Here is a 21,466-nt window from a genome sequence, read left to right as displayed (position 1 = left end):
ATATAGGCTTTTAAAATAGAAAAAAGATTGTTAGCCTAGCAAGTGTAGAGGTCATAAATTTACAATCTTGGATGTAAATGGTATATATGCAGTATACATAATAAAGCTATCTTTTTTTTCTTAGAAACCCCCCGGTCCTCTTACTGCCCTAACGCGAAGAAACAGTTTTGTTTTTTCCCTTTACAATGATGCTGATAGAATTGAGGCATGGTCCCCTCCCTCCCCCTTTCAGCAATGTCCTAAATAAATTGTTAGACCTTAATTTGAAAATAACTCGTTTCACTTCTCCAAATACAGATTGCGTAGGCCTGCGCTTAATTATTGCAATTGTCTGGAAGTGTTTTAATTTGACTGGAAAAACAATCCTTTTTTGATCTGAGGAACCTTTGGCCAAACCGCTAATGTAAGGATTGACATGCAGGAAGTGCAATTATGGGGGTGTCAGCTAATTATAATCTTGCGGAAGCATTTATCACTAAGAAACCCCCTCCCCAGCATTTTCAGTAAAGCAAAAAGTAAAAATATACTAAACTCAGAAATCAAATGCTATTTTAATTACTTAAAAAAGCTTATTCATAGACATCCCAGCCCCTTACTTTTCACACAAAGAAACACTTTGTTTTCATTTTACAACGATGGCGATAGAATTGAGGCATTTCCCCCTCCCCCCTTTTCACCAATGTCCTAAATATATTGTTAGTAATTATTTTGAAAATAACTCGTTTCACTCCACCAAATACAGGTTGCGAATCCACAAGCTTAATAAACAGCAATCTCCTTCTGCGTGAAAGTGTTTTTAATTTGACTGGAAAAACAATCCTTTTTTGATCTGTGGAACCTTTGGCCAAACCGCTAATGTAAGGATTGACATGCAGGAAGTGTAATTGTGGGGTGTCAGCTAATTATAATCTTGCGGAAGCATTTTGTCAATTTAGCGGTTTAATGGCTAAGAGATTGACAGAAGTCAGTGGTCGCTTTTAGATAGGCTTACAGAAATAATAAATTTATTTCTATTGGAAGAATTATACTTGTAAAAACAGTGGGGGGGGGGGGGGTTTGAGGAGGGTTATGTAGTAAAAAGAACATATTTTATGTTTTCTAGGGAGCATAAAGATAGCATGGTGGAGGTTTTATATTAGAGTGGGAGGGGTAGGGGGACTTACCTAAATATACTGGAGGGTGACCTAGGAAAGTAATTTTATTTTGAAACTAAAAAATGAAAATGTACTCACATTGCTAATTGTGGCTGCCAAGGCTTCAAGCTCATAAATAATATTCATTCTTGTTCTTTCAACTGTGTCACAATACTTTCTGATAATTTAATCACAATGCATGTCCGTTATATACGAAATCTCAAGGGCGAATTGTTATGTAATAGGGAAAATCATATGTAAGCGAGCTTCTGGTTGGTCTAGAAAGGAGATGTAACCAGCCCTCTGATTGGTTAAGAAGGAAACACGTGATCATGTTTCCTATTTCTGGATCTTAACATTCGCCCCAAGCGTGCACTTGGCCAAAACAACAACAACAACAAATCAATTGATCCTGAAAGAGGTGTTATTGCCCCTGTCCCCGTTAGACTCAATAATCCAGCAATTGTTGATGTGAACTTATGTTGACATCCAAGAAAACAACAAATAAATCGACCTTGAAAATACATCAAAGTGAGAAAAGTCCTGTTTTTTCATTCTCACTGACAAAAACCATAAAAACAGACATAAATTTCTGTTGAACTCCATTAAAAACATCAAATAAATTGACTAACACTCATAACCGTCCAAGAAACATCCATAAAAGTGAGAAAATTCCTGTTTTTTCAAGTGAAAAAAATCCTTTTTTTTCATTCTCAGTGAGAAAACCATCTCCCTAGGGACTCTATGCCCATATATGGAGTCCCCGTGGGAGTATAAGATAGCTTTCTACTAATGTTAATATTATTGGATTTATTAAAGTTATAAAAGTTAAAAACATTTGTAGTTTTTTCAGTAAAGTCATAATTATGTTCTGGCCTTGGGAAGGCATAGGTGTTTTGAGCCCAACTTGTGTTAATTTCTGCTCGTTTTGAGTTTGATTCGGTTATTTATTGCAATTTCTGTTCGTTCTGGGTTTCATTTATTTATCGATTCTGATTTGTGGTAGTTTCACACTTGGTAGATAATTTTATTTTATTTTTGCTCATTTTTTTTTAATGGAGTTCTTTACTTTTCTTTGAAAATCGTATTTTGTGGAAAAAGTTTTTTTTAATTAATTTCCAGAAAAGGGGCCATGATATTTGAAAATAGTATAAATAAAGAATTTAATGATGCTAGTTTTTTTTTGTTTAGCATGTTTTATTCAGAAAAAGACAGTCACTAAATATTTGCCTTTAGATAAAGACAACTAGACTAGTGTCCATTATTATGAAGAAGATGAACCGCCTTGTATCTCTATAGGGTAGGCTATCAGTCTACTTATAAACTGATTCCTAGGTACCACGCAGGTTGGACGCTAGGCACCACGTAAATTTCCTCGAATTTCTCGGCATTTCTTAAGTAAATTATAGGTTTTTTATAGTAGGTAAACCCCCCTAAATTTTGTAATTAACTCATTTCCAGTTTGTTTTTTTCAACTCACTGACCGTTTTGTTCCTTCTACCATTTGTTTCTTTGTCACGTAGTTTTTTTTAATTTATGAAACATTGTTCAACCACTTCCGAATATTCAGTTACTTCCCACTTTTGTCAATATGAAGACTTTCAATGACAGTGCAGTAAAATGTGAAAATATATCTCTTTTGTGTTATATATCTGTCAATATCTCAAAAAAAATCTCTCTCTTGTGCACTCCCCCTTGTACAAATAAAACATCATAAACTGGTGACTGGGCACAATAAAAAGTATAAAACAAACACTATTTTACGAGACCTGATAGCACAGCGGTAATAGCCCCTACTGTGGCTGTTGTAACTTAGATTGTAAACTTGGATAAAACATGATTTTTTTTTTTTATTAGAACATTAAAAATTTGAAATTTTTTTTCAGAATAAATGAATATAAGTGGAAAATGACGGGCAAAAGATCGATTGGGCTTTGCATAACCTGATCTTTTTTACTTATTTTCCTCAACTCATCGATTTTTTCGTTTATGCATTTAAAAACTAGATAAATTTGGTTTTTATGCTATGTAAAATCCAATCCTTTTCGTGTCCCTCGTGTTCACTTCTATTCATATGTGCTTGAGAGAAAAATAATCCTCTACTTTGTAGTCTTGTTTGTAGTGAAACTATATTCGTCTTGAACAATTTTAGAAAAAACTAATAAGTTAAACTCAATGTTTGATGTATGCTGATAATTGCTGAAAACTCATCAGTTCAAAATTTTACTGTAATTTTAATGTTTATTTTCAATGTTAAGCGCAAAAGAAAATATTTGTAATACAATTCATTTTCAGTAAAGCGCCAATGACGCAGTAGGTTTTAGACTTTTGCAGTGAGAGAAGGAGGTCATACCCAAACTCTTGTTTGTAGTGATTTTTTTTCGTTTCAAGCTTGATTTGCATATTCAATTTAAGTTTCACTCGTTTTAAGATTTATTTTTTCATATATATTAGTATATATTGTATGTTTGTTTGCATTGATTGTTTATTTAATTTCTTTTCGTTTTGGGTTTCATTTATACTTAAATAGCAAAATATTTTTTTTTCGTTTTAAGCTTGATTTGCATATTCAATTTAAGTCTTACTCGTTTTAATATTTATTAATTCATTTTAATTAGTATCTATTGTATGTTTGTATGCATTGATTTTTTATTTAATTTCTGTTTCGTTTTTGGTTTCATTTATTCTTAAATAGCCAAATATCTTTTTCCTTTAAAGCTTGATTTGCATATTAAATTTAAGTTTCACTCGTTTTAAGATTTATTTATTCATTTAAATTAGTATTTATTGTATGTTTGTTTGCATTGATTGTTTATTTAATTTCTTTTCATTTTTGGTTTCATTTATACTTAAATAGCAAAACATTTTTTTTTCGTTTTAAGCTTAATTTACATATTCAATCGAAGTTTCACTCGTTTTAAGATTTATTTATTAATTTAAATTAGTATCTATTGTATGTTTGTTTGCTTTGATTGTTTATTTAATTTTTCTTTATTTTAAGTTTCATTTATTCTTCAATAGCAAGCTATTTTTTTTCGTTTTAAGCTTGATTTTCATATTCAATCTAAGTATTACTCACTTTAAGATCTATTTATTCTTTTATATTATTGCTTGTTGTATGTTTTTGCTATGATTGTTTATTTAATTTCTGTTCATTTTGGGTTTCATTTATTCTTTGATAGTAATTTCTGGTCGTTTTGAGTTTGAATTTTAACAGGCATTTGTATCTGCTGTTCTAAGTTTAATATGAACTTTACTTTTCTTGGAAAAACTTCTTTTTCGGAAAGTTTTTGTTTTAATTAATTTTACAATGAAAATGGAGGATATACTGATGCCACTTAAGTTACTCTTCTAGGATATCCATGCTAACCGACATCGAAAGACATGGCTCATAAGGAGTAGAGTTTGGCCCCTCTTAACCAAGTTTAAGGTCTATATTCTTGTGTTAAGGGTTTATGTTACTTAAAATATTATTTTTTTATAGCCCTGCGGTAGCAATATTTTAACGTAAAACGATAATTTCGACAGCTAAGACTCAGTTTTATCTATCTAATGATTTACATTTTTAAAATATACTTTACATTTTCGTAGATTGAAAAATACATTTGACAACTTGCAAGAATAAGTTGTTTTTTCTCTATTTTATAAGCAAGATTATATCACTTTCTAAGACAAAATCTAAGTAGGCAATATCTTAATTCTAGCCAAGTGAATAGATAGATGTGAAATCAGTATATCAAATGATATAAGTATTCCTGCTCGGTGCGACTTATAACTGTAGGCTTGTCACAAAAGTGCATGCATCACACGCGAATATGTACCTAAAATTGTCCTTAAGTAGTTTAATACATAGCACATAGCAAATACATAGCCCGTCGTCCTTCTTTCTTAAAGCCAGTCTCCATTTGGCAGATTCTGCAAATCTGCCATCTTGCAGAAAAAGCAACGTCGAACGGTGCAGTATCTGCAAACTGACAATACGGAGCCGGAAAAGAAGTCTCCATTGAAATAAAATTTTCAGATTGGCCGTGCAGATTTGGAGAATCTGCCAAATGGAGACTGGCTTTTAGGACAATTAAAACTAATAAGAACTTAATGAAAGTTGGTCATCTTCCATATGCCCAAATATTGGTCACGGAAGAGTTACTTTACTTTTAACTGGCTTCCTTTTATTATTATTCTTTTTTAGATTGGATACTTTCGTTATAATTACATCTCCTTCATTCTTTTTCTTGACATAGCTTTTTCCCCTTCAGAAAATAACAGTCACAAATGAGCGACTATTGCCACGCCTACGTGGCAAAGAATTTACGATAGATCAAGCAAGTTCTTGGCTCTGATATTGGTTATAGATTTTTCACAGAAATTACTTTCTAACACATTTGGATGTCATTAGCAATGTATCTGTCTTTTTTTCTTTTATCAAATCATTCTGTTGAAATTGTTTTCCTGTACAACGCTCATCATCTTAGTGCACGCTTCGTTTCATTTATTACCTATGACGTCAAAACACCTACCTCAATTCTTTTCAAGAATGCCTACTTTTCCCTGAAAAAGTTTACAAAGCTTTCTCCAGGCCATCAGGCCTAGGGAAAAGAAAGTTTTCTAATGACGTTTTTCCCTATATCCCATTCACTAAACACGAGGTAAAAGAGCCAATTGCACGCTTGCGCTTACGAGGAAACAATCGATACAATGAGAAAATAGCGTCTTAGAATCCAACAGGTTGGTTTATTCGTTTTTGATTGAAAGTGATGCAAGGTGGGGTTGCTGAAACTGAGGTGACTGATGGATCAAATGAGGAGCCTGACTTATGTATCTATGAGAATAAAAGTGGATTGGCTGAGGACTTGAAGTTTTTGGCCAGCATGCCTGAACTCTGTGATGTGACATTTTTAGTCGGGGATACAAGAGAACCCGTCTGTGCAGTTAGAGCAGTGTTAGCGGCAAGGAGCAGGTACATCTAAATGATAATAACTTGTTTGTTAATATTTACCACAGTTGGCGTTATATTGTATTAAGTCCCTGGATTTAGAGGCAAAACGGTATTATCTGAAGTGATGTTTGATTTTTCTTCGGGGGAGGGGGGACGGGCAACGGTGGCATGCTCGACCTAGGGAATAAACATTTGCAAAATACATGCTAAGAGAGATAAAATTTACTGATGAGCATTCTTTCCCTTTTTCTGAGATATTTTTTTCACTCTTATTCCCCCCCCCCTCCCCCCGGAGATAAAATTTACTGATGAGCATTCTTCCCCTTTTTCTGAGATATTTTTTTCACTCTTATTACCCCCCCGCCCCCCGGTCATGCAAAATAATTTTACTGATAAGAAGAAATGAATAGTGACGAAAATCAGACTTACCTTTTATAGTACTGAAGAAAGAAAATTCTCGAAATTGGCTAATTTTATAAGAATCCCGTAGAATAGACGGCTTGAATTTTTACCAAGGCAGTAGCACGAGTTCCAGTCAGATATGCAGAGATTCCTTTTGGGCTCACTTTCTTGAATCGTCGACATTTTTGAAGTTCCCCTTGTTTTCGATGTTTTCTTAATATTTATCTTTTTAGGGTGGGAGATGGGTAACAAGCCCCCCCCTGGATTTTGGAGTCTGTCCCTATATATGTGCCTGAGTCTTCATTCTTATGAACTCTTGTAGATTTAGGCAATGGCAGCCCCTCTCTTATAAAGGAATTTCTGTTAGTTTTCAGTTTTAAAATTGTCCTTTGCTTAAATTAAAACTACCCTATTCTCCTTTAAATTTAAATTCTATTCGTTTTAATATCGTATTCTGGGATCTCTTAAAATGGGGTGTTACCCCTAGAATATTTCTTATATGTTTTGGGAGGGAGAGTCTGATTTATCAAAATTAAATTTTATATCGCTATTTTCTACTTGTCTACCGGAGTTCTTCTGAAAAATCCTGCTCGGTGAAATTTCTCTCTCCCTGCCCTTCCCCCTTCTTTGCAGATAAGTATATTGATGCAAAATTTTATTTTGTACACAAAATATTTGTGTATAAAAAGGGGAGCAGTCACTCTACAACAACCACTTCACATACTTTATCTAAATACATTGGTCCGAATGAGGGGGGGGGGGTTCTAGGGATGAGCCCTCCTATATATTTGTCTGAAGCAAACCTAACTGTATTATTAGTAGCAATATTGGGTAATGACTTATTAATTTTAGCAGTTAATGGTTGTTAATAACAAAGAGAGGAAAACTTAATCTTTGCGCAAATTGTCATTGTCGGAATAGCTATACAACAATCTATATCCCTACAATATAATGTCAGCATCGCATGGGGAACCAAGCACCTTGGAAATCCCTGAATACCAACTTTAGGGGAAATTAAGCACTATTTGTGAAATATGAACCTAATCAGTTTAGATTTTAGAATTCTATATTGCAATTATAGACTTAGATTCGTAACCAAAAAGCTCAAAAACACCTTAAATACCAACTTGTGTCTACCTGTTGAGGAGGATCAAGTCAAATTAGTGATCTTGAGCATGGATCGAATCAAGTTTAGGATTCATCTAACTCAATTATCATAGATGGAATAATTAGGATAGGCATACAGACAAGTTTTATCGTTAATCATCTAATTTGACGTACACAACCCCAGTCATATGTAGTACATTTGCGCAGTCTAGACCCCATAGTTTTGGGGCTGTACTTTTCATGTCTCAAGTTTTTTTCGCAGGAGGCAAAAATTGTTTAGACTTTCAGAACGTTGAGGCTAAAATTTCTATCTTGAAATTAGTGGAGCACCGGGTCCATATAGAGCATTGGAGGACTTGTAGGTTTCACCTAATAATTTTGGCTCTAAAAAAAACGCCCGGTTATTTAATTTACGGTCGAATTAGCTCTCTCCCCACTTTTTACGACCATATTTTCCTTATGCTGAGGCGAAAAAAAAGATGCACGGGAGACGCCAATTTACTCATTAACAGGCCATGGAGCATTTGTGAGGATTAGTACCATGGGTTATTTTTCTGCCGAATTCTTCATAAGTAAACGTTAGCTTATCTTGCTCGTTGCTTTTTACAATTTTCTAAAAAAATTTTCTGCATATCGGCTATAATAGTTGGACAATAAAAAAAAAGTAGTCCATCAGGTAGCCAAGTTAATGCGGTTGAAAAAATGATTGTATTTGTTCTTTTTTTCATGCACTTGTGTCACAACTTGTGCGACAATTTTGTCTAATCCCCCCTCCCCCTCATGTTGGGAATTGCACAAACCCATGTGAGTTATCCACTGCAAGGTCTATTTTTAAATGAATGCAAAAACATGAACTTTAAAAAAGTTATGATAATTAAAAGTAGGAAAGAGCAACCCTTGTCCAAATTAATAGATACTAAAAAAAATAATAAAAATAAAACATCACATATAGGTTATATAAACGAGTCACTTTTTTATGCCGATTCCAAGTTAGTTTGAATGCTACAATTGTTAGAGAAAGTTAGCAGCATGAGAAGATTTGAATTATTAAGCCCTAAAAAGTGATTTAACTTAAAAAAAAACAATTTTATTTCAACTGAAAGTAAGGAGCAACAAAAAAACTTAAAAAGAACAGAAATTGTTACGTATATAAAGGGAGTTGCTCCCTCCTCAACACCTCGCTCTATACACTAAAGTTTTTTAGTACTTTTAAAAACGTGTCTTATTGTTCTAATTAAGCGGTCCTTGTGTTTCAGGAGTCATTATTAAAGAATTGTGACAAAATTCAAACTCTAGCGTAAAGAGCGAGGTGTTGAACAACCCCCCTTTATATACGTAATAATTTCTGTTCGTCTTGTTTTAATGTTGCTATTTACTTTCAGTTGAAAAAAAGTTGTTTTTTTAGTTAATTTCTGATCGTTTTTTAAAAAATGCCAGGAAATCTGGCCCCATCTCCACGGAGAAATCCCCTCCCGACGGAAATATCCTCTAGCCAATTCAATCCCGGTGAAATTTACCCCGGACAATTGCTCTTAATCATTCTGCGCGTAAAGCTGAGACGGAAAAGAGAAAGTAAGACACATAAACAGAATTTTGTATAATAATTCTGGCAAATTCACCCAGTGTATAATTTTCCCTGACAAGTTCCCTCCCTGGAAACTTCCCTCTCCATGGAAAATTCCCCCGTGGAAAAACCTCCAGCAGAAAATACACCCCCCCCCTCCCAAACCGAAAATGTATGGTTACATTCCAATAACAAATACTATGCGCAAACACCGGGCAAATTTTATAACTTAAAGAACTTTCCCCTGGAGCTGTGGAGGGAGGGGAGGGTTCATGGTATACCCAAAGGCATAGTTATTGGGCTTTTCAACTATGATGAACAAAATGGCTATCTCAAAATTTTGATCGGATGATTTTGGGAAAAAAAGGGGCGGGGGAGGGGGCCTAGGTGCCCTCCAATTTTTTTGGTCACTTAAAAAGGGCACTAGAACTTTTAATTTCCATTTTAATGAGCCCTCTCCCGATATTCTAAGACCAATGGGTTGATACGATAACCCCTAGAAAAACAAAAACAAAAACAAAACAAACAAACAAATAAACAAGCATCTATGATCTTTCTTCTGGCAAAAAATAAAATTTCCGCATTTTTGCAGATAGGAGCTTGAAACCTCTACAGTAGGGTTCTCTGATGCACTGAATCTGATGGTGTAATTTTCATGTGATTTTCATCACTTGACTTTTAGGGGCTGCTTCCCTCTTTTTTCAAAAATTAGGAAATTTTTTTCAGGCTCGTAACCTCTGATTGGTAAGACTAAACTTAATGAAACTTATATATTTGAAACTAGCATAAAAATTCGATTCTTTTGATATATCTATTGGTATCAAAATTTTCTTTTTTAGAGTTTCGGTTATTATTGAGCCGGGTCGCTCCTTACTTGCAGTTCGTTACCACGAACTGTTTGATACTGTTTGATTAAGATTATACCATCAAATCCACCAATATAAAAAATACGACATATCCTAATTTTTCAGGAGAATTCAGTCCTGGATGCGTTCTTACATATTCCTTTTCCCTCGCCCCCACCCCCCTCAGGATCCATCATGTCAAGCCCGTGATTGTAGAGTACATGGAAGGGCTCATTCGGGATTGTTCTTTGGGCGGGTGAGCAGTAGATAATTTCAGAGTAGTGCCTGAGTCTTATGTAAGATTTATGTAAATAAAAACAAGTTTTTCAAGCTGAAAGTAAAGAGCAGCATTAAAACTCAAAACGAACAGAAGTTATTCCGTATATGGAGGGATTTCCTCCCTCCTCAATACCTTGCTTTTCATGCTAAAGTTTCTAGTACTTTAAAAAAGCTTCCTATTCTAATTAAACTGTGCTTGTGTTTCAGGAGTCATTCTTAAAAAAAATGGGACAAACAGTCAAACTTTAGCGTAAAGAGCAAGGTATTGAAAAGGGGGGCAACCCCATTACTGTGCATGGGGGCAATTCTATTTAATCATTCTGAAGAAAAGAGCGTTTTACTCCCAAACCTCCTTTCATCGGAAGGAACATATTTATTTCGTTTAGATTTGGCATTAATCATAGTTCCTGAGGGGGGATGGAGTATTTGTTCTTTTTCTGGAATATTTTAACTTCAGAATAAACGATTACACTCAAATCAAAGGCAGTGCGCTAGCGCTGCCTAAGTAAAGAACGATGTGGCCACAATCTGTTTTTTTTTCATACCCGGGCACTTCGTATCGAAGGACTTGTCGTATAAACTTCGAAAAGGGCTCATTCGATTGAAAATTGGAGTAACTAGTGCCCTTTTTAATAGTCGAAAGTGATTGGAGGGCAACCAGCCCCCCCCCCCACGCCCATCATTCCCCCAAACACATCGAATCAAAATTTTGAGATAGTCATTTTATTCAGCGTAGTTTTTTTCCAAATAGAAAATGTGTTTTTGAGGAAAACACTTCCTCACAGCCCTCACGATAAGAGTTTTAAAGAATTCCCTGGGGCATTTAAGGTTTTTATAGAAGGTGTTGTTTTAGAAACTTCAAAACAGGCTCATTTGATTGGAAATTCAAAGGGCTAGTACCCATTTTAATAATCGAAATTGATTGGAGGGCAACTAGCCCCCCCCCCCCCATCATTCCCCCAAACACATCCAATCAAAATTTTGAGATAGTCATTTTGTTCAGCGTAGTTGATTTCCAGATAAAAATTATATTTTTGGGGAGGACAGTCCCCCACAACCTTCAGGGCAAGGGTTTAAAGTTATGTCTTGGGGGCTTATAAGGTTCTCATAGAATACGTTGTCGGAAAACCTTCAAAAAAAGCTCAATCACTTGGAAATTAGAAGGGCTAGTGCCCTTTTTAATAGTCAAAAGTGATTGGAGGGCACCTAGCCCCCCACCCACGCCCATCAATCCCCCAAACACATCCAATCAAAAATTTGAGATGGCTATTTTGTTCAGCGTAGGCTAGTTGATTTACAGATAGAAAATATACTTTTGAGGAGGACACTCCCCCAGAACCCTCAGGGCAAGGGTTTTAAGTTATGCCCTGGGGGCATATAAGGTTTTTATAGAAGGCGTTGTCGTAGAAACTTCAAAACAGGCTCATTCGATTGGAAATTCAACGGGCTAGTCACCTTTTTAATAGTCGAAAGTGATTGGAGGGTTTGGGGGCCAAATAGGCCCCCCTCACACACCCATCATTCCCCCAAACATACCCAATCAAAATTTTGAGATTACTGAAAAAATACAAATGAATGTGCATTGTCAGTTTAATATACATATACTGATATTTAGTAATCAAAATGTTAATATTATTTGATTTATTAAATTTATAAAAGTAAAAACATTTATTTTTTTTCAGTAAAGTGCAAATTTTGTTCTGGCCTTGTAAAGGCATAGGGGTTTTGCGCCCAACTTATGTTAATTTCTGCTTGGTTTGAGTTTGACTCGGTTATTTATTTTAATTTCTGTTCGTTTTGGGTTTCATTTATTTATTGATGCTGATTTGTGGTAGTTTCGCACTTGGTAGATTATTTGATTTTATTTTTGCTCATTTTTTGTTTAATGGAGTTCTTTACTTTTCTTGTAAAAACTTATTTTTTGGAATAAGTTTTTTTAATTAATAGCTTCTAAAAGAGGGGGTGTGTAACACTCCAAAACTAAGGCTTGTCGGAAAACCCTATACTCTAAAAATATAATTATCTAATATTTACTTTCTGAAGTTATTAAAAAAATTATTCCAAATTGCATTGCCCTTTAGATCCTGCTGAAGGAGGATACAATTTACTCCCTAATTTGAAAGGAATGCATTTTATTTTATATTTAGGGGTTCAGACTCTACTATCAAGAAAATATTTGTCGAATTAAGCGGAAAACTTAATCATATTGTTCCCTTGCATAGAGAGAGAGAAAGGGGTTAGGGGCTTTCCCCGAAAAAGAAAGATTTGTTATAAAGGGCCTAGCTCATTTTAAAATATTCAAAGTTACTGCTTTACAATTCACTTTGTAACACTTTTAAATCTCCTCAGAAATGTGCAGGGCTGCAAAACTTTGGGGGTCAACTTATTCTATCAACTTAATCTTTGGGGGTTAACGGTGGTTTAGAATACAGGAAAAGCTCATTCGAACAAAGGTTTGAAGTCCAAGAGGGCTTTTGAATACACAAAAGATCATCCATCAAACAGCTACCGTTTTTTGCCATTCTGGGGTGTGGTAACAATCATTACCTAGATACGAGGCCAAATATTCACACCATCTAACATTATGAGATGGTACAAAGAGCTTAGATCAATGGAGAAGAATATAGGGATTAAATCAAATTTAAGAGATAAAAACTGTTTGTTAGGGTCCAGTTTCCTCATAAACGTTATCTATAAATACTAATTGTCACTGTTTCTCTCGTTGAACAGAGACAATTTCATTTAGCTGTATTTATATTTTTTTTTAAATGGCTGTAGTTTTAGGACAGATCTGTAAAATACAACCTTGGAGTGGTTTTTAGCTTTTTTTCTTTTTCTTTTTTTTTTAAAGGAATATTTGAGCACTTAGAGAAAGAGAAAAAAATATATAGCTAAAGTAAATAAGGATAATCAGAAAAAAATCTTTTAAATTTGTCATTTTTATAACTTTAAGAAATCAAAATTAGTTAAGATTTTAAGGAATAAATATCAGCATATGTATACTGGACTGACAATGCACATTTTTTCAGTAAATTCATTTGAATTTTTTTCAGTAAAGTACAAAGTATATTCTGGCTTTTAGAAAGCATAGTGGTTTAAAACCCCACTCGTATTGATTTCTGCTCGTTTTGAGTTTGACTGTTTTTTATTTTAATTTTTGTTTGTTTTGGGGTTTATTTATTTATTGATACTGATTTGTGGTAGTTGCATACTTGGTAGATTATTTGATTCTATTTTTGTTCATTTTTGATTTAATGGAGTTCTTAAATTTTTTTTGGAAAACTTATTTCGTGGACAATTTTTTTTTAATTAATATAGACCAATACAGTATTGGGCACAAGAAAGGTCAGACAAGAAAGTAATTTTTGGGTTTGAGATGTTTCTTGTGTGCATTGTTTTTCTTTTCTTTGCAGCAAATTTTAAACGAACTAGCTACTACTACTACTCCTACTAGCCAAGCATCAAGCAGCCAGAGCCTAACAACTGCGCACGCTCATCCTCCCCCCCTACCTATTCAAAGCTTCACTCTTGACCCTCTTCGAATTAATTTTCAATTTCCTTTATATCCTCATGGCCTCCCCCCACCCAGTTCAGGGGTCTTGGGAAATAATGACTGGTAGCATAATAAAGCCGTGAATATTCTTCTTAAAAACGAATGACGTGGGTCTAATTTTTTTTACAGGGTGTTTCAGAAGATGCTATATTCGACAGCCAGCCCTCAAAGAAAACAAGGAAGCAGTAGAGAAAATAAATTAAGATTGTTTCTAAAGCGAAGTAGTGAACCAGTCTTGAACATACAGTCTTCGACTCAATCGGTAAGGTCACATTAATTTCAGGTTAAAATCATTTTCGACAGAGATCCCAAATTTGAATTTGCTTCGCAAGGCTACTGTTTAAGTTTTCTTTCAAGGGTGGGGGCATGGTCGTTTCCCAAGCAGTAGCAAAAATTTCAGATAACCTCCTTTGTTTTTATGCAAAAAATTCTAAATTACTTTCAGTTTTTTTTTACCTTGTGGTGCCTATTTTATTAATTTGTAAGTTCTGAGGGGGGGGGGGAGTAGCCATCTGGTCATTCCCTAAGGGGTACTCTGGATTGCCACATATAGACATCTCTCACATCACGACACCTTGTGTACGTGGTATACAATGCTTACCAAGGCTTACACTGTCACTCTACATTCAATAGTTGTTTTCAGGAATCCTGGAATTCTATAAAAATGATTGTCATTTCACTTGTTGATAGATTATGGTAATTTCTGTTCGTTTGACTTTATTTCTGCTCGTCTTAGATTTAATATAAAACTAATTTTCCTTAGAAAACCTTTTTTCTAGACTTGTTTTGAAAAATTAATTTTTGTTTGATTTTATTGAAATAGTTTTTTTATTAGTTAATAAAAGGCATATTTGTAAAGCCTTTTTCGGTTTTTCTCCTTCAGAATCAATATTTTGTCTTGTTACTTGTATTTTTCAAAAAAATTGAGCAACAAATTTTAATAATAGTAGTACCATAAACTTTCAGTGGGTGGTACATTGAATATCATTCAAATAAACGGATTGAAAGTGTGCATAATCTTTGGGCTTCCATAGGGCTGAAGCCATAATGACCATCATCATGTTACAACCATGATTTACATGTAGTCTGCAATTGCAGTCGTAGTTTCAGGAATTCTCAGTCACAAGTGTTGGTAGTTGCAAGTAGTCACAGACGCAGTCGCCAGTAGTTGCAGTCGCAAGTAGTCGCAGTCGTAAGTAGTCACAAACTCAGTCGCAAGTGGTTGTAGGCACAGTAGTAAGTACTCAAAGTCGCTTTTGCAAGTAGTTACAATCGCAGGTAATAGAAGTATTAGCAGTAGTAAGAGTAGCAGTAGTGGTTGTAGTAGTAGTAGCAATGGTAGCAATGGTAGTAGTAGTAGTAAAAGCAATAGTAGTAGTAGTAGTAGTAGTAATAATAATAGTATTAGTAGTAGTAATAACAGTAGTAGTAGCAGTAGTCATAGTAGTAGCAGTAGCAGTAGCAGTAGTAGTAGTAGTGTTAGCAGTATTAGTAGTAATAGTAGAAATATTAGTGGTAGTAATATTGTAGTAGGAACAGTAATCGCAGTAGTAATAGATGTAGTAGCATGAATAGTAGTAGTAGTAGTAGTAGTAGTAGTAGTAATAGTAGTAGCAATAGCAGCAACAGTAGCAGTAACAACAGTAGTAGTATGCGCATAATGTCATTCGGCTGCTTCAAAATCCTCTTCAACATGCTCTGAAAGTAGAATCTTAACACCCTAAGCTACTCCTGAGATATTGCTGATAGGCCTTTTTGACAACCTGCATACACCCAATGTGTTTTGGTTTAGTTTAACATACCCCTCAACATTCCCTGAAAGTTTTAACTTAACACCTTTACCCTTTTGTAGACCCAGGATCAAATATGCCCCCTTTCCCATTTACAAAACCTATGTAAAACATCTGTAAACACTGGACAACTTGCATAACTTAGCGCCTTTGCTGCTAGGGCTCGTGGGATCATGACATACCTGGAGGCATAATTATTGGACCTTTTAGTTATTTTGAACAAAGTGACTATCTCAAAATTTCGATTGTATGTCTTAGGGATGGGGAAATTTCGATGGAATGTCAAAATTTCGATGGGGATGGCAGTTATAAGAGGCGAGATAGACCGAATATAAGGATGGAATAATTTACCGTTCTAAGCCGCAGTCCCTACATAAATGTTCCGGGGACAACCAGGTCAGCTGCTATGGCCACCACAGTTGGGGGTGACTGAGGAATTGCCCCCTTTGATCAAATTTTCACTTTGATTCGGAATCGTCGCTTATGTTTGAGTTGGAGATGGCGGGCACCACCAACCCTAGAAACGGCCCTGAATCCCTGTGACTACCTCCCCTCGATCCCACCATGGATGCTCAGCTAGTTAGAAATTCACGGCTTATAAGTTTTCATTTCTCTTTTTCTCTTTTCCAGAGAGGATATGGCCAACACTTAGCCCCAATACCAGAAGTAATGGTACGTATGATTTTTTATGGTTGTTTATCAAAATTTATATGCCTGATCTCTCTCTCTCTCTCTCTCTCTCTCTCTCTCTCTCTCTCTCTCTCTCTCTCTCTCTCTCTCTCTCTCTCTCTCTCTCTCTCTCTCTCTCTCTCTCTCTCTCTCTCTCTCTCTCTCTCTCTCTCACAAGTCCAAAACCTAATGTACTCCAAAATTGCAAATTAATATATATATATATATATATATATATATATATATATATATATATATATATATATATATATATATATATATATATATATATATATATATATATATATATTAGTATATATATATATATATATATATATATATATATATATATATATATATATATATATATATATATATATGTGTGTGTACGATGATTAGCAAGCAAATATCCCCCTCCCACGCCCTGTTTACTACCCGACCCTTCTGAACCCCTCCCCATGAAATCCAATCAAAATCGTAAGTTAATTTTTTTTTTAAGCAGTCGGAAATTCCAGTAAATATGCCCCCAGGGATGACAAGTTTCCTAGCGTGCAATCGCTGTAAATAAAGCAGATTCCCAATTGTTCAGAAATCGTAGAAAAGGGGGACACATTTGGTAGCGAGTGTGCCATGGGCTCAAAACTTTCAAGGGCTATTCTCTGGCCAAAAAGATCACGCATTTTGTTTGAGGAACTGGTAAACTTTTAAAGGCCCGAAAATAGGCCAAAGAACTGTGCGCCTTTGATCAGTATTAATTAAAAGAAAACTTTTTCCACAAAATAAGTTTTTCAAAGAAAAGTAAAGAACTCCATTAAACCAAAAATAAGCAGAAACAAAATCAAATAATCCACCAAGCGTGAAAATACCACAAATCAGCATCGATAAATAAATGAAACCAAAATCGAACAGAAATCATAGGCAGCGCAATAGCGCTGCCTAAGTAAAGAACGATGTTGGCACAATGTATTATTATTTATTTATTATTTTCTAGGTCTTAGACCAGGGCACTTCGTATCGAAGGAGTTGTCGTAGAAACTTCAAAAAGAGCTCATTCAATTGGAAATTGGAGTGGTTTGTGCCTTTCTTAATAGTCAAAAGTGATTTGAGGGCAACTAAACCCCCTCTCACGCCCACCTTTTCCCCAAACACATCCAATCAACATTTTTAGATAGCTATTTTGTTCAACGTAGCTAAAATTTTTAGAAACTAGGTCTTTGAGGATAAAAACCCCCTCAAAGCCCTAGGGGCAAGGGTTGTAAGTTATGCCCTGGGGGCATATAAGGTTTTTATAGATAGTGATGTTGTAGAAACTTCAAAAAAGGCTCATTCGATTATAAATTAGAAGGGCTTGTGTCCTTTTTAATAGTTGAAAGTGATTGGAGGATAATTAACAGCCCTCTCACCCACACCATTTCCCCAAACGCATCCAATAAAAATTTTGAGATAGCCATTTTGTTCGACATAGTTAAAAAGTCTGGAAATTATGTCTTTGAGGATGACACTCCTCTCACAGCCTTCAGAGCAAGGGTTGTAATTTATGCCCTGGGGGCATATAAGGTCTTTATAGATAGTAATGTTATAGAAACTTCGAAAAAGGCTCATTCTATTATAAATTAGAAGGGCTTGTGTCCTTTTTAATAGTTGAAAGTGATTGGAGGATAATTAACAGCCCTCTCTCACACACCATTTCCCCAAACGCATCCAATAAAAATTTTGAGATAGCCATTTTGTTCGACATAGTTAAAAAGTCTGGAAATTATGTCTTTGAGGATGACACTCCTCTCACAGCCTTCAGAGCAAGGGTTGTAATTTATGTCCTGGGGGCATATAAGTTTTTTTTTTTTAGAAAGTGTTGTCGTGGAAACTTCAAATAGGAATCATTCGATTGGAAATTGAAACGGCTAGTTCCCTTTTTAATAGAGGAAAGTGATTGGATGACAAGTAACCTACCTCTCACGCCTACCACTTCCCTAAACACTTCCAATCAAAATTTTTGGATAGCCATTTTGTTCAACGTAGTTGGAACGTCCGGAAATTATGTCTTTGATGATGAACAACCCTCTCACAGCCCTCAGGTCAAGGGTTGTAAGTTATGCCCTGGGGCATATAAGGTTTATATAGAAAGCATTGTAGTAGAAACTTAAAAAGGGGCTTATTCGATTGGAGATTGAAAGGACTAATCCCCTTTTAAATAGTCCGAAGTGATTGGAGGGCTATTAACCCCCCTCTCATGCCCAATGTTTCCCCAAACACATCCAATCAAAATTTTGAGATAACAATTTTCTTCAACGTAGTTGAAAGTTCTAGAAATTAGGGCTTTGAGAATTAATCCCCCCTCCCTCGGGCAAGGGTTGAAAGTGCCCGGGCAAGGGTTAATAGTTGAACGAATTTTCTTCAACGTAGTTGAAAGTTCTGAAAATTAGGTCTTTGAAGAACCCCCTCACAGCCATCAGGGCAAGGGTTATAATTTATGGCCTGGGAGCATATAAGGTGTTTATAGAAAGTGTTGACGTAGAAACTCAAAAAGGGCTCATTCAATTGGAAATTGAAAAGGCTGGTGCCCTTTTTAATAGTCGAAAGTGATTGGAAGGCTTGACATTTTTATAGTAAAGAGGGATGCGGGTATTATTGTATTATTGTATCATTTGCACTTTATGACTTTACTGAAAAAGTATAAATGTTTTTACTTTTATAACTTTAATAAATCAAATAACATTTTGATTACTAAATATCAGTATATGTATATTAAACTGACAATGCACATTCATTTGTATTTTTTTTATTTTTCAGTAAATGGCAGATTATGTTCAGGCCTTGGGAAAGCATAGGGGTTTTGAGCCCTACTCATGTTAATTTCTGCTCTTTTTTAGTTTGACTCGGTTATTTATTGTAGTTTCTGTTCATTGTGGGTTTCATTTATTTATCGATGCTGATTTGTGGTAGTTTCACGCTTGGTAGATTATTTGATTTTATTTTTGTTGATTTTTGATTTAATGGAGTTCTTTACTTTTCTTTGACAAACTTATTTTGTGTAAAAAGTTTTTTGAATTATTTCTGTTATTTTTATATTAACATAGTCTTTTCAGGGAAAAAAATAATTATTTAAATCTTTTCGTTTTTTTAAGACTTTATAGTTTGGTCTCCTATTTGTATGCTGGAAGAAAATTTTCAGCAATTTTTAACAACATACACCTTTTTAAAAATCTGGACACAAATAGTAGTGTTTAATTTAGTTTCGTACCTCCTCTAGTTGACCTGAAATGATACCATTCGCAAAAAAATCTGTTTACTTTCTTTGATAGCTAGGATGCACTTAAGCTATTTCGATTTAGAAGTAGCCCCGAAAGTTGGAACATAATACCCTCAGTCGTTCTCGGGATACTGCTGAGATGCCTTATTGGGAATTAGCATTAACCCAGTGCATTTTGATTTAATCTTAAGGCAACATTTAGTTTTTAAACATAATGGGCAAATGGAAGGATGGGCGTGGCAGGGGGACTTGTTGCCCTCCAATCCTTTTCGACTATTGAGAAGGGCATTAGCCCTTTCTATTTTCAATCGAATGAGCCCTTTTCGAAGTTTCTACGACAACTCCTTCGATACAAAGTGCCCGGGTATGATGGTAAAAAAATAAATATTGTGCCAACATCCTTCTTTACTTAGGCAGCGCTATTGCACTGCCTATGAAAATGTCAAGCCTTCCAATCACTTTCGACTGTTAAAAAGGGCACAAGCTCTTTCAATTTCCAATCGAATGAGCCCTTTTTGAGCTTCTACGACACCGCTTTCTATAAACACCTTATATGCTCCAAGAGCATAAATTACAATCCTTGCCCCGAGGGCTGTGAGGAGGTTGTCATCCTCAAAGACCTAATCTCCAGGACTTTCAACTACGTTAAACAAAATGGCTATCTCAAAATTTTAATTGGATGTTTTTGGGGAAATGGTGGGCTTGAGAGGGACGTTAGTTGCTCTCCAATCACTTTCAACTATTAAAAAAGGCACTAGCCCTTTCAATTTTCAATCGAATGAGCCCTTTTGAACTTTCTACGACAACGATATCTATAAAAACCTTATTAGCTCCCAAGGCATACCTTACCACCCTTGCCCTGAGGCCTGGGGGGCATAACTGACAACATCGTTCTTTACTTAAGCAGGGCTATCGCGCTGCCTATGAAAATGTAAAGCCTTCCAATCACTTTTGACTATTAAAAAGAGCACTAGCTCTTTCAATTTTCAATCGAATGAGCCCTTTTGAAGTTTCTACGACAAATCTTTCTATAAAAACCTTATTAGCTCCCAGGGCATAACTTACCACCCTTGCCCTGAGACCTGGGGGGTTGTCATCCTCAAAGACATAATTTCCGGAAATTTCAACTACGTTGAACAAAATTGCTATTTCAAAACTTTGACTGGATGTGTTTGGGGAAATGATGGGTGTGAGAGGGGTGTTAGTTGCCCTCCAACCACTTCCGACTATTAAAACGACACTAGCCCTTTCAATTTCCAATCGAGTGAACCCTTTTTGAAGTCTCTACGAAAGCACTTTCTATAAAAACCGTATATGCCCCCAGGGCATAACTTACAACGCTTGCCCTGAGAGCTGTGAGGGGGTTGTCATCCTCGAAGACCTGATTTCCAACTTACAACTACGTTGAGCAAAATGGCTATCTGAAAATTTTTATTGTATGTGTTTGGGGAAATGGTGGGTGTGAGAGGGGGTTACTTGCCCTCCAATCACTTTCGACTATTAAAAAGGGCAATAGCCCTTTCAATTTCCAATCGAATGAGCCCTTTTTGAAGTTTTTACGACAACGCTTTCTATAAAAAAAATTATACACCCCAAGGCATAACATACAACCCTTGCCCTGATGGCTGCGGGGGGAGTGTCATCCTCAAAAATATAATTTCCGGACTTTTTAGCTACGTCAAACAAAATGGCTATCTAAAAATTTTGATTGGATATGTTTGGGGAAAAGGTGGGCGTGAGAGGGGGGTTAGTTGCCCTCCAGTCACTTTTGACAATGCAAGAAGACGCTAGCCTTTTCAATACCCAAACGAACGGGCGCTTTTTGAAGTTTCTACGACAACGCTTTCTATAAAACCTTATATGCCCCCAAGGCATAACTTACAACCCATACCCTGAGGGCTGTGGGGAAGGGGGCTGTCATCCTCAGAGACCTAGTTT

At 35.5% G+C, this 21,466-nt stretch overlaps 1 protein-coding gene across 2 annotated transcripts in view; it reads left to right on the top strand.

Annotated features, from left to right (window-relative positions):
• Positions 1 to 5,887: 5,887 nt before the first annotated feature.
• The window catches only part of gprs (speckle type BTB/POZ protein), a 119,680-nt gene continuing 104,101 nt past the window's right edge, over positions 5,888 to 21,466 (top strand). The window contains exons 1-3 of one of the 2 annotated variants that reach the window (XM_089090129.1): positions 5,888 to 6,090; positions 13,949 to 14,081; positions 16,240 to 16,281. In XM_089090129.1, the coding sequence (XP_088946255.1) occupies positions 5,888 to 6,090; positions 13,949 to 14,081; positions 16,240 to 16,281 (378 nt within the window). The remainder of the gene's footprint in view (positions 6,091 to 13,948; positions 14,082 to 16,239; positions 16,282 to 21,466) is intronic. The other variant, XM_089090130.1, reaches the window with a different exon arrangement.

Source organism: Artemia sp. Qi Xiang Cuo, chromosome 6 (genome assembly GCF_049724085.1).
Source record: "Artemia sp. Qi Xiang Cuo chromosome 6, ASM4972408v1, whole genome shotgun sequence".
Lineage (NCBI taxonomy): Eukaryota > Metazoa > Arthropoda > Branchiopoda > Anostraca > Artemiidae > Artemia > Artemia sp. Qi Xiang Cuo.
The sequence above is the reverse complement of the archived record's forward strand: the minus strand, read 5'-3'. Positions and strand labels throughout refer to the sequence as shown.